This window comes from Sebastes fasciatus, chromosome 21, assembly GCF_043250625.1.
Source record: "Sebastes fasciatus isolate fSebFas1 chromosome 21, fSebFas1.pri, whole genome shotgun sequence".
Taxonomy (NCBI): Eukaryota; Metazoa; Chordata; class Actinopteri; order Perciformes; family Sebastidae; genus Sebastes; species Sebastes fasciatus.
Window position 1 is genome coordinate 11,815,868 of NC_133815.1, and position 12,763 is coordinate 11,828,630.

The following is a 12,763-nucleotide window of genomic DNA, read 5'->3' on the forward strand; positions in this document are numbered from 1 at the left end:
CACAGAAATCTAATTATGCGTGTGAATTTCTTGCCTGTTTCAACTGAGCATAAGGACTGTTCTTCAGTCAGCGGCCTGACCGATGGTGATGTGGATGAGTCTGTGTTGGATGCAGATGATGGGGGCTCTGTCATGCTGCCTGAATGTGGACCTGAGGACAGGACTGTCACATGATCTCTCAGCTCCCAGTCTCCACTGGAGATCAGTCAACTACTGCAGAGGACGTTACTGCTGCTGATGACTCAGTGGAAGCCGTTGACGAACCAAAACCTGACTATACCTGACAATCCAAACTTGACTTGAGAGAACAGACCACACTAGTCTGGTCTTTGTGACCCAGCTCTTGACACTGACTGTTCTGTGGACTTTGCTGACTCTCGACCTGCCGTTGTCTCACTGCTTCCTGATGCAGGTTCTGTAGTTCCGTCAGAGGCAGACCAAACCCTTTCCAGTGATAACACACTGAGAGTGACAAGATATGGAAGGGTTGTTAGACCTGTTGTAAGGCTTATTCAGCACATGAGCCAGAAAGTTCTTGCTGGTCATTAATAGTTATGATGTACGGTTGCATTTGTGCATAAGTGAATGTATTGTTTATTCTGATTTGTGGGAGATTATATATGTATTTATATTGTATATTGTTGGTGTGATGGAATTTTCCATCAATTCCTCTCTTATTGGTAGAAAGGTCAGAGTGTTTGTCAGAGTGTCCCTCTGTTGACATTATTGGGTTGGAGTCCCGTCTAGAGGAGCCACCGTTATCTGTACAGCTGTGCCTGTAGTGGAGACCGTAGAGCCAGTCGCTAGGGCAACCAGGGTCAGAGATGCCAGAGGAACGGAGTAAGTCAAAACATGATAAGGGGTAAGACACTGAGCACCGGGGAGGAAGGACAGAGTTGTGAGGCCTTCACGCAGAGAGCATCTATTGTGGAGACCTGACAATTCTCCTTGATCAAGCTTCAATAAACCTTCTTTTGTAAGACATCATCAGCTCCGGACCGCTTCCTTCCAAAGATAACTTGTGTATCAATTATTCCATCACAGTTGGTACCTGGTATGTTCTGTTCTCTAGTGATCTAGCAGCTCATTCTCATTTGTGTTAATTTTGGTTTGGCTTGAATGGGCAAGTGAAAATCAGTACGGGGGAATGTAGCGGAGTTGATGATTCCACTTGCCATTACTAACTCTGTCTTAATATATTAAATGTATGTACACTGAATTTAATTTATTATTTGTCATCTGTTTCAATATCATGTTATTTACTTTATTATTTTATTATTATTATTCATTTCTTATATTATTTACTCTGTTGTCTGATTATGATGAGGTTGCCACGGAGACCTTTGTGTGTACGTAGCAAGAGCGCCCTCTACTGTGCCCCTGCAGACTTGTCAGGTGCGCCCCACATCTTGTCAACAATCTGCATATGCCGTCTCCGTGGTAGGTTGACTTTCAATTAGCTCCGTAAATATAGAAATCATAAGCCTTGTTTTTATGGGTAGTAGTGTGTTTTCTGTAACTTGTATGTCGAGCTAAGCTTCAAAGTACTGGAGAAAATGCTGAATGTTGATATTGGTTGCCTTTTTGATTGTGTGGAGTGGTTTGTTGAACAGGCCACGTTGTCAGTGACTTTGCTAGCTCAATCTGAGCTGGCTAATCAACAGCAACTTCAACTGATTTTATTTTGTTTTAGCATCTTTGAGAAGCTTTGTCGCTGTGAGACTGACTGTATTACCAGAACAAACGGTGAGTTGGAGCCATAAGTGAAGGCATGTGTACATCATTAATAACACAACGCAAGAGAGAGTACGCTACTGAGATAGATGAGAATTTACAACTCACCAATATTCCCCTCACTTTACGAAATTGCTATTTTTGCTTATGTTATTTCTGTTTTATAAATTGCATTCAGTTGCTTTGGTTGTTACCATCCTGCATGTTTGATATTTTGTGCTAAATACTTATAATGTGAAATGTTTTGTAACCTTTAAAGGGCTATATGAACAAATCTTTTCTGACCGAGTACTTTGTCATTTTGAAGACAAAACAAGGGATTACTTTGTTAGAATTAAACAGCAATACAGTATATCCCTGGAGTTTCAGACAGAAAATCGCTATCAAAGCCTCATGGGAACAAAATAATCAATCTTTGATTTTTTAAATTATAAGGCGTAAAATTTTTCTAGTCAATATGGTAGTGGATATGCAATTACTGGCATAAAATCATGTTTCAGCTTCTTAACAATTAGGAAATAATCCGTTTTATACTAAGCCTTACAAGTCAAGCAGGACTTCACCTCTCTATTGTCAAAAAGTGGTAAAAACCCATCATTTTGGTACTCCAAGCAAACTAAAACAAGCAAAAGATGTGATTTTTGTAAATACTATTTCACCCAAGTCTGGTGTACACCATCCATGTGCGGGCACAGTCACGCACAGACACACACTCCCGCGTCCCAGAAGAGAAAATTCAATGGACAGACAAGTCAATCAAACAGCTGAGCATGCAATGCCATGTCAGGACAGTCTGCTCTACTATTAGTACTCAGAGCCACTGAGAGGGATCTATAGTACGTCTATGACTGTTTTTAGTAGTCAGGCAGAGCAACAGGAACAGGCTCCAGACTCGGACCAAAAAGACGGCGGCTGGCCTGCTTGTAGACTGCAGTCAGGAGCAGTGAGAGCGTAGTGAGGTGACAGGATGGTGCTATGACACTGATGCAGTAAAAATGCTAGTGTGTCGTTCCAGGCAACACTCCATATGCGGCAAGACTCTGTATGGCGGTATACTCATCAAGGTGCTAAACAGTGCAATGGTATGTTTCCAGCATGGCACTTCTGATTGTGTCATTTGTGCATTAGAATTAAAATCAAAAGCAGTCACACAGGTGTGTTCCCCCAACCAGCATGTTACTTACTTGCAAACAGCTGTTTGAATACTACACAAGCTCCTATCAAAATACCAAAAACTAAGAATTACAATTCAAGGCATAACGGTGCTCAACATTATTTTGAAAAGCGGTTTGTAAAGTTGTTGGTATGAATGTGGAGAGTGAAACCGTATCAGTGGCATTTCACGTGCAAAACATAAATTAGCACCAAAAAAAAAACAATTCATGCACTCCTAGGCAGTGAGTGTGTGTGTGTGTGTCCACATGTACTGTATATACATCTGTCACATCCATCTGTATGTGCTAGGGCTCGGCACGTGTGTGTGTGCGTTTGTGTGATTAGTGTTTTTTCAGAGTCACAGGCTCCATGTTTCTCCTGCGGTGCATTAGTGCTGGCGCTCTGGGGTGGATGTAGGTCATGTCATTATAACTGATGCGGCGAAAGCTCCCGAGTCCAGCTATTTGAAAGCACATCAGCATTAACTTGGCAGACTGAACCCTGGCCCAGGCAAACACCAGTTTGCATTAGCGTGCCTCTCCTCACACTCAATTTAATGTAAAAATCTACAGACACAGATGCTTTATGCCGGTGACGTATGAGACTGTCATCATGCTTAGCCAAGTAAAATGATTAAAAAGCTAAAGCTCCTTCAGTGAGCTCAATAAATTGTTGTTGCGGTGACTAGACGCACGTGGCAGCAGTCAAGGCATGGGCAAAACAAAGCATAGCAATATTATGTGAAAGCTACAGTAAACAGGATTTCAACAAAGACATCCAGTAAGCCCCAAACTGACCCTGCTGTTTAATGCTCCCTGCCTACTCACGACGCTTCACAGCAGCAATCTGATATCTATGAACGACGCTGACAGGATAACACTGTGAGCAATTCTTTCTTTCTTGCTGCTCACTACCAACCAAACACCAAGTGATTTATGAATTAAGGTGGCATGCGAGGGCACATCTGTGCGGGGTAGACTGATGTCAGGGGTCCGCCCAGGCTCTAATCGCACCATTATCCTCAATAGCCTTATTGATTAGGAAGCCAAGACTGCTCTGGCTGCTTCCTAGATGCATTTGACTCCATCTGCCTGGCAGAGAGCGATGAGCCCTCCGTCCTCTCATCCATTTTCTAAACTGCTTATCCTGTTTAGGGTTGCTGAGGGCAGCGATGGGCAAATGGACACACACCCATGCATTATGTTCACACAGACACATGAACACAAAACACACTGTTAATGAAGCCTTAGTCTGTTTAGGGTTTAAATTAAATTCTGTACTCTTAACAAACAACACTACAGATACACAAAAGCCTATTCTGATTGAGAGATTACCAAAAGGCCAGGGATTGAGTGGACATCTCTTCATAATCTCTACATCCGTCCGTCCATCCATTTTCCATCTCACTGCTTTTTAAGCCATTGTGTATTAAGAAGTGAACACGATCATCGAGGAGATAAACCAACTGATGTCTGGAAAGTGTGTGTTTGTGTGTGTCTGCTGGAAATGCGTGCGTGTGTGTGTGTGTGTGTGTGTGTATGCGCTGAGAGTGGGGAAACACTTACCTAGCATACGAATGTACAGCGCTGTCTGGTCGGAGCTGTCGTAGGAGATGGCCCCTCGTCTCTGAACAAAAAGAAACATCATCAACAACTGTCCAATGTTTATACCAAAATAATGTTGCAGTTATATTATAGAGTGGTTCAGGAATGAGTGCTAAAACCAAGAAATGAGTTAGCATTTTAGCACTTTGTCTCGAAGTCAATGTTTTTTTGTGAATGGGTATTTAGTTAAAAGCCTGAAATAAGGTCTGTGGTTAAAATAGGCTTTAGAGATTTTAACATTTTGTTCTACGACATAAAATACGTCAGTAAATATCCCACTCGTAAATTTTTACGCCTTTATGTGTCTTAAAAAAGGAGTTTGCTAACAAGTGGCTAAATTAGACTACTAAACTATCACGCTGACTCGTCCGCCGTTACAGCCTCGTTGTTTATACTCGCGTTCATGCGACTGTGGTGTACTTCGTTTATAGCCTTACGTTAGCTTTTTTCTTCTGGTGATTGCATTCATGCTTTGAAAATCATAAAAGTGGTGTTCCTTTGTGAGGATTATCTTGCTGAACAAAACGTGTAAGTATCATAAATGTTTATTTGCCACAGAACTTATTTTCTGCAATAATCCAAAAGTCAATGGCAAAATCCCGTTGAGTTTTTGTCAAGGTAACCCAGGGCGATTCTAACTTCCGGGTTGGACAACAAAAATACGTCATCCCTGGAGCAAATGAAAAATATGAAAACAACGTAATAGATCCCAAAATTGGTGTGGGTGGAATCACATTTACCCCAAATACACACCTTGAAAACACAAAATACAGGACATTTTTTAAACATATTCACAGAGTTTGATAAGTGGAGGGTGGTGTAATGTTGTTACTGTTGGTTCTAATTTGCTGTGTGTGTGTGAGAGAGAGAGTGTGTGCAAGCGTGAGAGTGAGTCTGTGTGTGTGCATAAACTGCTACGCTGATAAATATGTTCCAGCTCCATATCATCAGCCTGATACGGCACTTGCACCACTATCAGTCATGTGAGAAACGCACATGTTATGTGGACACACACACACACTCACACAGTGTTTCCTTTAAATAGAAATTACTTTGGGTCCCATCCAAATACATTTGTCCCCACCCACACGCTAATTTTTCTGTGACATTTTGACTTCCCTTTAAATGTCCATCTCAAAATACAGTTGAAAATACGAACATTAAAAAGTATGTATTGAAAAAATGCCTTCCTCAATCTGACGTCAGCAGGTGAATGTAATTTGAATGAATTTGAATTTGTATTTGAATTGGCTTTAGTGGTAGCGCCGGTATGAAACGCACTGAGCATTCCATTAACTAGAATGCTGCAACAGTAAACGCTCTGAGAAAATGTGCCAGGAGTGTGGTGACGTTTAAAGAGCGAAAAGACACACATAGGGCGGGTGGATGGGCCCCCTATAAACACAGGTCTTTCACCCAGGAGTGCGCTGTTCGTGTCCCGTGTTCACAACATTCAGTGTAATTTTCGCTGTACAAACGTAGTAGCTTTAAGCCCAATCATGTATTTCTTTCCTAAACCTAACTATAGTGGTTTTGTTGCCCAAACCTAAGGTGACAAGGGGGCGTGACGCCGTGACGCCAAGGGGCGGTTTGTGACGAGTTGGAAAAAGAAGGTGTTGAGTTGACTTGTCCACCAAATTTTGTGACCATCTGCTAACTGTAACTGCTTAATAAAAGCTGATCCAAACCTAAATTTGGACATTTGATTTGGATTTTGTCCTCGACAATGTGTGCAGAGGAAACACAAAAAGACAAAGAACTGGCTGAATGCGAGGCAAAAACTGAGTAAGCATGCTTTGTGCATCATGGAGAGTGTATGGGAGAGGTTTGTAGTTGCAAGTGTCCTGCTACTGTGTTTGTGAGCAATAAGCAATGTTGATGAAAAATTGACAAGTAAATCATTGGATTTATCACCTCAAGTAACATTATAAACCACTTAAACTACTTATAGTTATAATAGTGCCATTGTGTTTGGATTCAGGCAATGCCTTCCCAAATTGCTGATTCCGATCAGTGAATGTTTCTCCAAATATGAGGAGCGGCCCAGACAGCTGTGATTCTATACCAGCTGGTCGTCATCTTTATATCGTACCATTCGCGTGCTACCAAAATACGGCTGTCGCCACATCTACTTAACAGGTTGTGATCATGGATGTTCAAGGCATGGAAAAGCACAACCTGATGGAAATTTGCCAGAAATTATTTTAGTACCAGTCCAAGCGACACAATTTCCTTTTGATGTACCATTTTTACTGTTTATACTGTCACAGAGCACTAAATACTATGTAAACTAATGCGGACTGCTGTTCCAAGATCAGACCTTCTAGTCTGATAACTGCATTTTTAAAATACTTTTCTGAGTCAACCTTGGGTAAAAGACATGTACTGGAAACATCAGATGTGCGTGCTCCGAATAAGTCAATTGTTTTTACTGGCTCAGCAGCATGCACCAAAAGTTTCCAGTGATGCATTAAAACCCTTTTTGACATATGGGCTAAAAACGTGGTTTTGGAGTATAAACAAAACAAGAAACAAACATTTTCTTCAGGTTTCTGGAGTCATAGTTACCACTGACCTACTGCGAAATAATACAATGTTATAAAGGTTTTGAATAACGGTGCTACTGGTGAACTAAGAAGGCAAAACAAGTTGCCAAAATATGGATGAAGATCCCAGCAAATAAGTGGATAAGTTGTCTGTTATCTTTCCTTGTGTCTACAACTCCATCCAGTGCTGACAGTATCCCTCACCAGGAGGCAGCCGCAGCAGAGCACTACAGTGGCAGTTGTAGCGGGTAGGACTGTGGTAACGGAATATTTGCTCTGTCGACAGACAGCTGCTCCAGGCTACACTGAGGTATTGGCTCACCTCTCTATGCACTCCACACATCCTAGCCCCCCTCCAGGCAGACTCGCCGCTCTCCTTTCTGGGGTTACCCTTATCTAGGATTACCCATTCCACAGGGAGTCTGCATGACTGGCCAGTTCATGACAACAGTCAACTGGTCACACCACAACAAACACAAATGTACATGCTTGTATACTCATTACTTCATATCATGTGAATCTCCTTCACACACACACACACACACACAAACACACCTGACACCGTCTGTCCTCTAAGCTCATGACAGCCGCCAATCCAAAGCTAATATTTTACCGGCTAGCAAACAGCTTGACTCGGGGTGGGTGATCTGCAAAGCTGTATTTTAGTGTCAACAGGCCTCTGTGTTTACACACAGCACCAGTGGTTAGTGTGAATATTATAGATTGTGTGTATATATGCATGGGCTGTGTGTGTCTGTTTGTGTGTGTTAGGGGGCTGCTATCGGCTGTAACATGCGTGGGAACTGTATAATACTGGCTCTAGGGCTGGGAATGGAAGAGTGACCAGCCCTGCCAACACTTGCCCAAACAAACCTTTTGGCCAGAGCTTGCCGCACACACTTACACACACACACACACACACACACACACACATACATACAGGGCCAGCCACCAGTTGGCACTTAAGTGGACATTGCTGGCATGTGCTCCCTTGTGAGCTGGTAAGAAGGAGGCGGCAGTGCAAACACTTTGTCAATGTCACATTCCCACTGTGAACGAAAGGGGAAAGTCACGTTTTACCCTTGAAAATGGCCAGTCCACAACACACAACCCTGCCGCGCCTTGTAGTGCCAACCCGCACAAAACCATATACCCATGGTCCTGTCATGGTCCGAAATGAACTTGAGCCCCTTTGCAAGCTCTGTGTTTTTGGCATTTATGCTTCACAGCTGAGGCTGTTGGGAAATAAGGGAGAGAGAGAGATAGAGATAGAGATGCAGGATGTCAAAGGCAGGACTTGAACTTAATGTCCCAGACAGGAAATTCACTTATTAAACTTGACTAATACATTTTATCGGTTTGATTTGCTGTCCGGGCTGCACGGTGGTGCAGTGGTTAGCACTGGCGCCTCACAGCTAGAGGGTTGCAGGTTCAAATCCGGCTTGGGACCCTTCTGTGTGGAGTTTGCATGTTCTCCCCGTGTTAGCGTGGGTTTTCTCCGGGTACTCCGGTTTCCTCCCACAGTCCAAAGACATGCAGGTTAGGTTAATTGTGGACTCTAAATTGCCCGTAGGTGTGAGTGTGAGCGTGAATGGTTGTCTGTCTCTATGTGTCAGCCCTGCGATGGACTGGCGACCTGTCCAGGGTGTACCCTGCCTTCGCCCAATGTCGGCTGGGATCGGCTCCAGCCCCCCCGCGACCCCTAACGGGATAAGCGGTTGCAGATGGATGGATGGATGGATTTGCTGTCCTTCTTTGCACATGCTTGTCACGAATTTCAATCATATGAAACTTCAGGAATGTGGTGCAGTGGATAATCTCCTTTTTGTAAGTTTTATAAGCGTTATTAAATTGATGCCACAGCAAACCGGCCAGCTCAATTTGTATCCTTCATGCAAGAAATTTGAACTTTGTACAGATGCTTATCAATAATAGCCGTCCACAGGCCAGATAGCTACTGGAAAGTTTTAACTATGAAGCAACTGCAGGAGGTAATGACTTGGTTACCGACTAATAGCTCATTTGTTTGATAAAAACTATCATGGGTTTTGATCATGGTGGTTGCTCACAGGTCTGACACAGCAAAAGCATCCAGCTTAATGGAAATCTACCAGTTGTTCATAGGCTGAATGAAGAAAAACATAGATAAAACATCTGAGGGATCATCAACAGGTTGATGCTTGGATTTGGGTTCACATCCATAGACTGAACATAAGAAGTAGACGTAGTCACCGTGACGTCACCCATTGGTTTTTGGACTGCCGTTATGAAGCCTCAAGTTCGGCGTTTTGGCTGTCGTCATCTTGGTTATTTGCAACCAGAAGTGACACGAGAGACCGGACGCTGAATAAGACATTTTTAGGCGACCAAAATGTTACAATTAACTTTCATGAACTGAAAACACACCGTGAAAGGGTTAAAGTTGTAAGACGAAAACACGGACAACTCCCAGACCGGACAACGCCGTGGTAGCGACCTGTCAATCACATGGTAGCCACGCCCTAAAGCATCCCCTGCTTTATGGTCTATTTGACTCTAAATGGGACCATAAATACTAAATGATCATGCTGTATTGAAGAAGACTAGAAACTGTCAATTGAGACCATAAATTCATGTTTACAATGTTCACTGAGGTAATAAATCAAGTGAGAAGTAGGGTCATTTTCTCATAGACTTCTATGCAATCTGATTTATTTTTTCATCCGGAGGAATCTTCCTCTTCGGCCATTAGAAAGAATGCAGTTTTAAGGCACTTGCACATTGGCTTCACTTTTCAGACCCCGGAGTTGCCCACTGTTTACATCTCATCACCAACTTTGTCAGCTACAAGAGTGCAAAAAAGAGGAAAATGCATTAACTTTGCATTTCAAGATATAAACAGTTGGATTTTTCATGTGACTTTAATTCAGATATTCTCGATGTCTAGTGGCCATTAGAGAAACTATAGCTTTAGAGACTTCTTGCTTTGGCTTCACTGCTGAGCCCTGCTGGTTGCCAGTTTGCATTTGACCCACAGCCTCTGGCATCAAACCAGGCAGGGCCAGGATTAAAATTTCTACCAATCTGTTGGCCTATGGCGTTTTTTTTTTTCACTTCATGCTCATGCAAAACTTGGGTGTGAAGGGAGAAATTTGACTCACTGAGCTATAAAGGAATGAAGTCATCATCCATCCATCTCGGACGAATCCTGGAGTGATAACTTTTTGAAATATCCAGAAATACAACAAACCTTTTGTAAAAACCTCTCCCAATCAGTCCAAACATTATTCTTCTGAAAAGGCATACATACTGTATGTAGGCCTATACGTAGTCAAATCAAGTCACAGTGTTTACACAAACCCTAGCTTATTCTGCCACCTGGATGTTGTAAATGTGCTTGTGTGGGTTAGCATTTAACTGTTAAACAAAGTCCCAAATTGGTTACAGGCCACATTTTTTTCTGTTTACTTCCATAAAGCTTTACAATCTCTATTCTTATTTTTGGGAAACATACTTTGGGTGCCTTTAACTGAACACCTGGAGCTGCAGCCAGTCAGTGTTTGCTCGCAGCAGTCTGAGACCGAGCCAAATTCAGTTGGGTTTGTTGTTTGATTTACTGCTAGCACAACAGTCGGCTCATTGTGCTCTTTGCAATTCCACGTGAGCTCGTTTACATACGACTCTGTTTCTTATCTGGGCTTAGTCTCGCTGCCTGGGGTCACAGCATTCAGGTTTCTGAGGGTCAGGAGGTCATGTGATGTCAAAACGTCCGTCTGTGTGAGTAACACTAGGTCTACAATGTTAATCATTTTCTGACTCCTACAGTTTAACAGATGCTGACTACGTGTTGTGGTGATGTCTGTTCAAAAGGAGACAGACTAATGTATTGTGTGCGTGTTTAAATCAAACGGCGCAGGCTGAGTTGCAAAAACTCAAATTCAAAGCAGCTTTTTCAAACATGTTCTCGTCATCACAGCATTGTGATTGAGCCGTTATTGTAGTCTGACGCCTTTTGAATGTTATTCAATGGTCCAGTGCAAAGTGCAGCATTCTCACACTTCCTTGTTTCAAACACAGACACAAAGCCTGCCTTTATGATGTAATTTAGCTTTAAAATTGGGTTTTAGCTGAGGACAAGCCTACTGCGCAGTCAGTAAGTCAGCTGGGGCCCAGCAAATGAGGAAGCCAGCAATGTTCCTATAAACTGACATATCAGAAACAAAGCAGTGCACGCACACATGTAAATACCCAAGATAAAAGCAGCCGGACTCAGCACGGTTTCATAAACTGAAAGCTTCCTTCTAAGTTATGACCTCTTGCGGCGCTCTACTATGTTGGACGGCACATTCCAGTAACTGAGTGCTAGGCCATAAATGCGAACAGGTTTGGAGTGAGTAAGTATGTGTTTGTGCAGCAGCCATTGCATACACAAAAGCCCCTAGACTGAGTCTACCTGTTGTAAGTGTTTTATGAGAACACTGTCCACTCTGACACACTCCAGCTGCAGTGAGCTTTTGAGAGAGAGAGGGCTGCTGGTTTGAGGAGGAGTCCTGGGGTGAATTGGCCCGATGCCTTAGCCAGCGAATGACGGAGCAATGTTGTCGCCAAAGAACAAAGCAGCATGCTTGTCAAGCAGTAATATAGACTGCAACCAATGTTGTTGTATCTTTACTGGCGGGTAAAGTGTCTTGAAATGATTTAAGCCTTCTTTACACAGATAGCTTTAAGGGGCCTTGTATAAATGTGCTTTTAGCAGTGCTCTATGACACAAGTAGAGTTAAGGGGTGGGGGAAGGAAGAGGGAGACTTGCTTCATATTCTCACAGGCTATCTACCCCGCACAGGAATTTCATTCATCTCAAACATCATCCCCAGGCTCTAATTGCTTCTCTGGGCCAGCTTAATGCTCCCCCTTGCAAGTCTTAACCTTCTGAGGAAAGCAAACAAAACCCAAGTCGACAACCAGTGCGCCAGTGGACAACTGTTCTGTGTTTAAAACTAGCAACAGTGGTAAATAAATTCTCCCTTCCTGTATGGGCTCATCTCATATGTCTATACAGTTAATATGTTTAATATTCAGCCAGAGCAGCTGGCCCCCTGACATTGTGTCCGTTAGTGTGTTGATGTATGGAGCCACAATCTCTCAGCCGATTGCACTCGACACTGCAGCACAAAAACAGAATGGTCATGTGATAAGGGGGGCCCCTTGCAGAGAGAGACGGACAGGCCGAGAAACAGGGAGAGTGCGTATATATAAATGAAGACAGGATGTAAGATTTGACCCGTTTATTTACTAAATAATACACATCCTTGCTTAAATATTCCAGCTCATTCATGCAACTTGCGAAAACCAAACTTTGGCAGGGAGAGGGTTAAAGTTTTTGTGAAAGGTTGTGAAACACCAGGCTCAGTGTCTGAACAGCTCCTTCAGCATTCTTACCACATCCTGAAACTACGTCAATCCGATGGCAATGCGCAGAAAAAAAAAAAAAAAAGCTTATCGGTTCAGTTAAAATCAACAAAGTAACTCCCTCGGAAAGAAGCACTGTAGTGTGTTCTCTTATCGTGCTCTGCACAGAAACATCCATAGTGTGGATGAAACAAGCATCGCTATCTCACACCCTTATGCACGGGCCTATCATCATCTCCTGTCCCTAAACATCTCAAACCAGAAGGAGTCTATCTAGGGTCAGTGGCTAACATGCTCTTGATGATATCTCTGACTGTGATATGATGGACTGAGCTG

General features: G+C 42.9%; 1 protein-coding gene across 7 annotated transcripts in view; it reads right to left on the reverse strand.

Moving 5' to 3' along the window:
* pde7a (phosphodiesterase 7A) overlaps window positions 1-12,763 on the reverse strand; it is a 37,074-nt gene that overhangs the window by 10,506 nt on the left and 13,805 nt on the right. For 6 of the 7 annotated variants that reach the window (XM_074622580.1, XM_074622579.1, XM_074622578.1 and 3 more), the window contains one exon: window positions 4,455-4,515. In XM_074622580.1, coding sequence (XP_074478681.1) covers window positions 4,455-4,461 — 7 coding nt within the window. In that variant the 5' untranslated portion in view covers window positions 4,462-4,515. Of the gene's footprint in view, window positions 1-2,918; window positions 2,952-4,454; window positions 4,516-12,763 lie in introns of all 7 variants that reach the window. The other variant, XM_074622574.1, reaches the window with a different exon arrangement.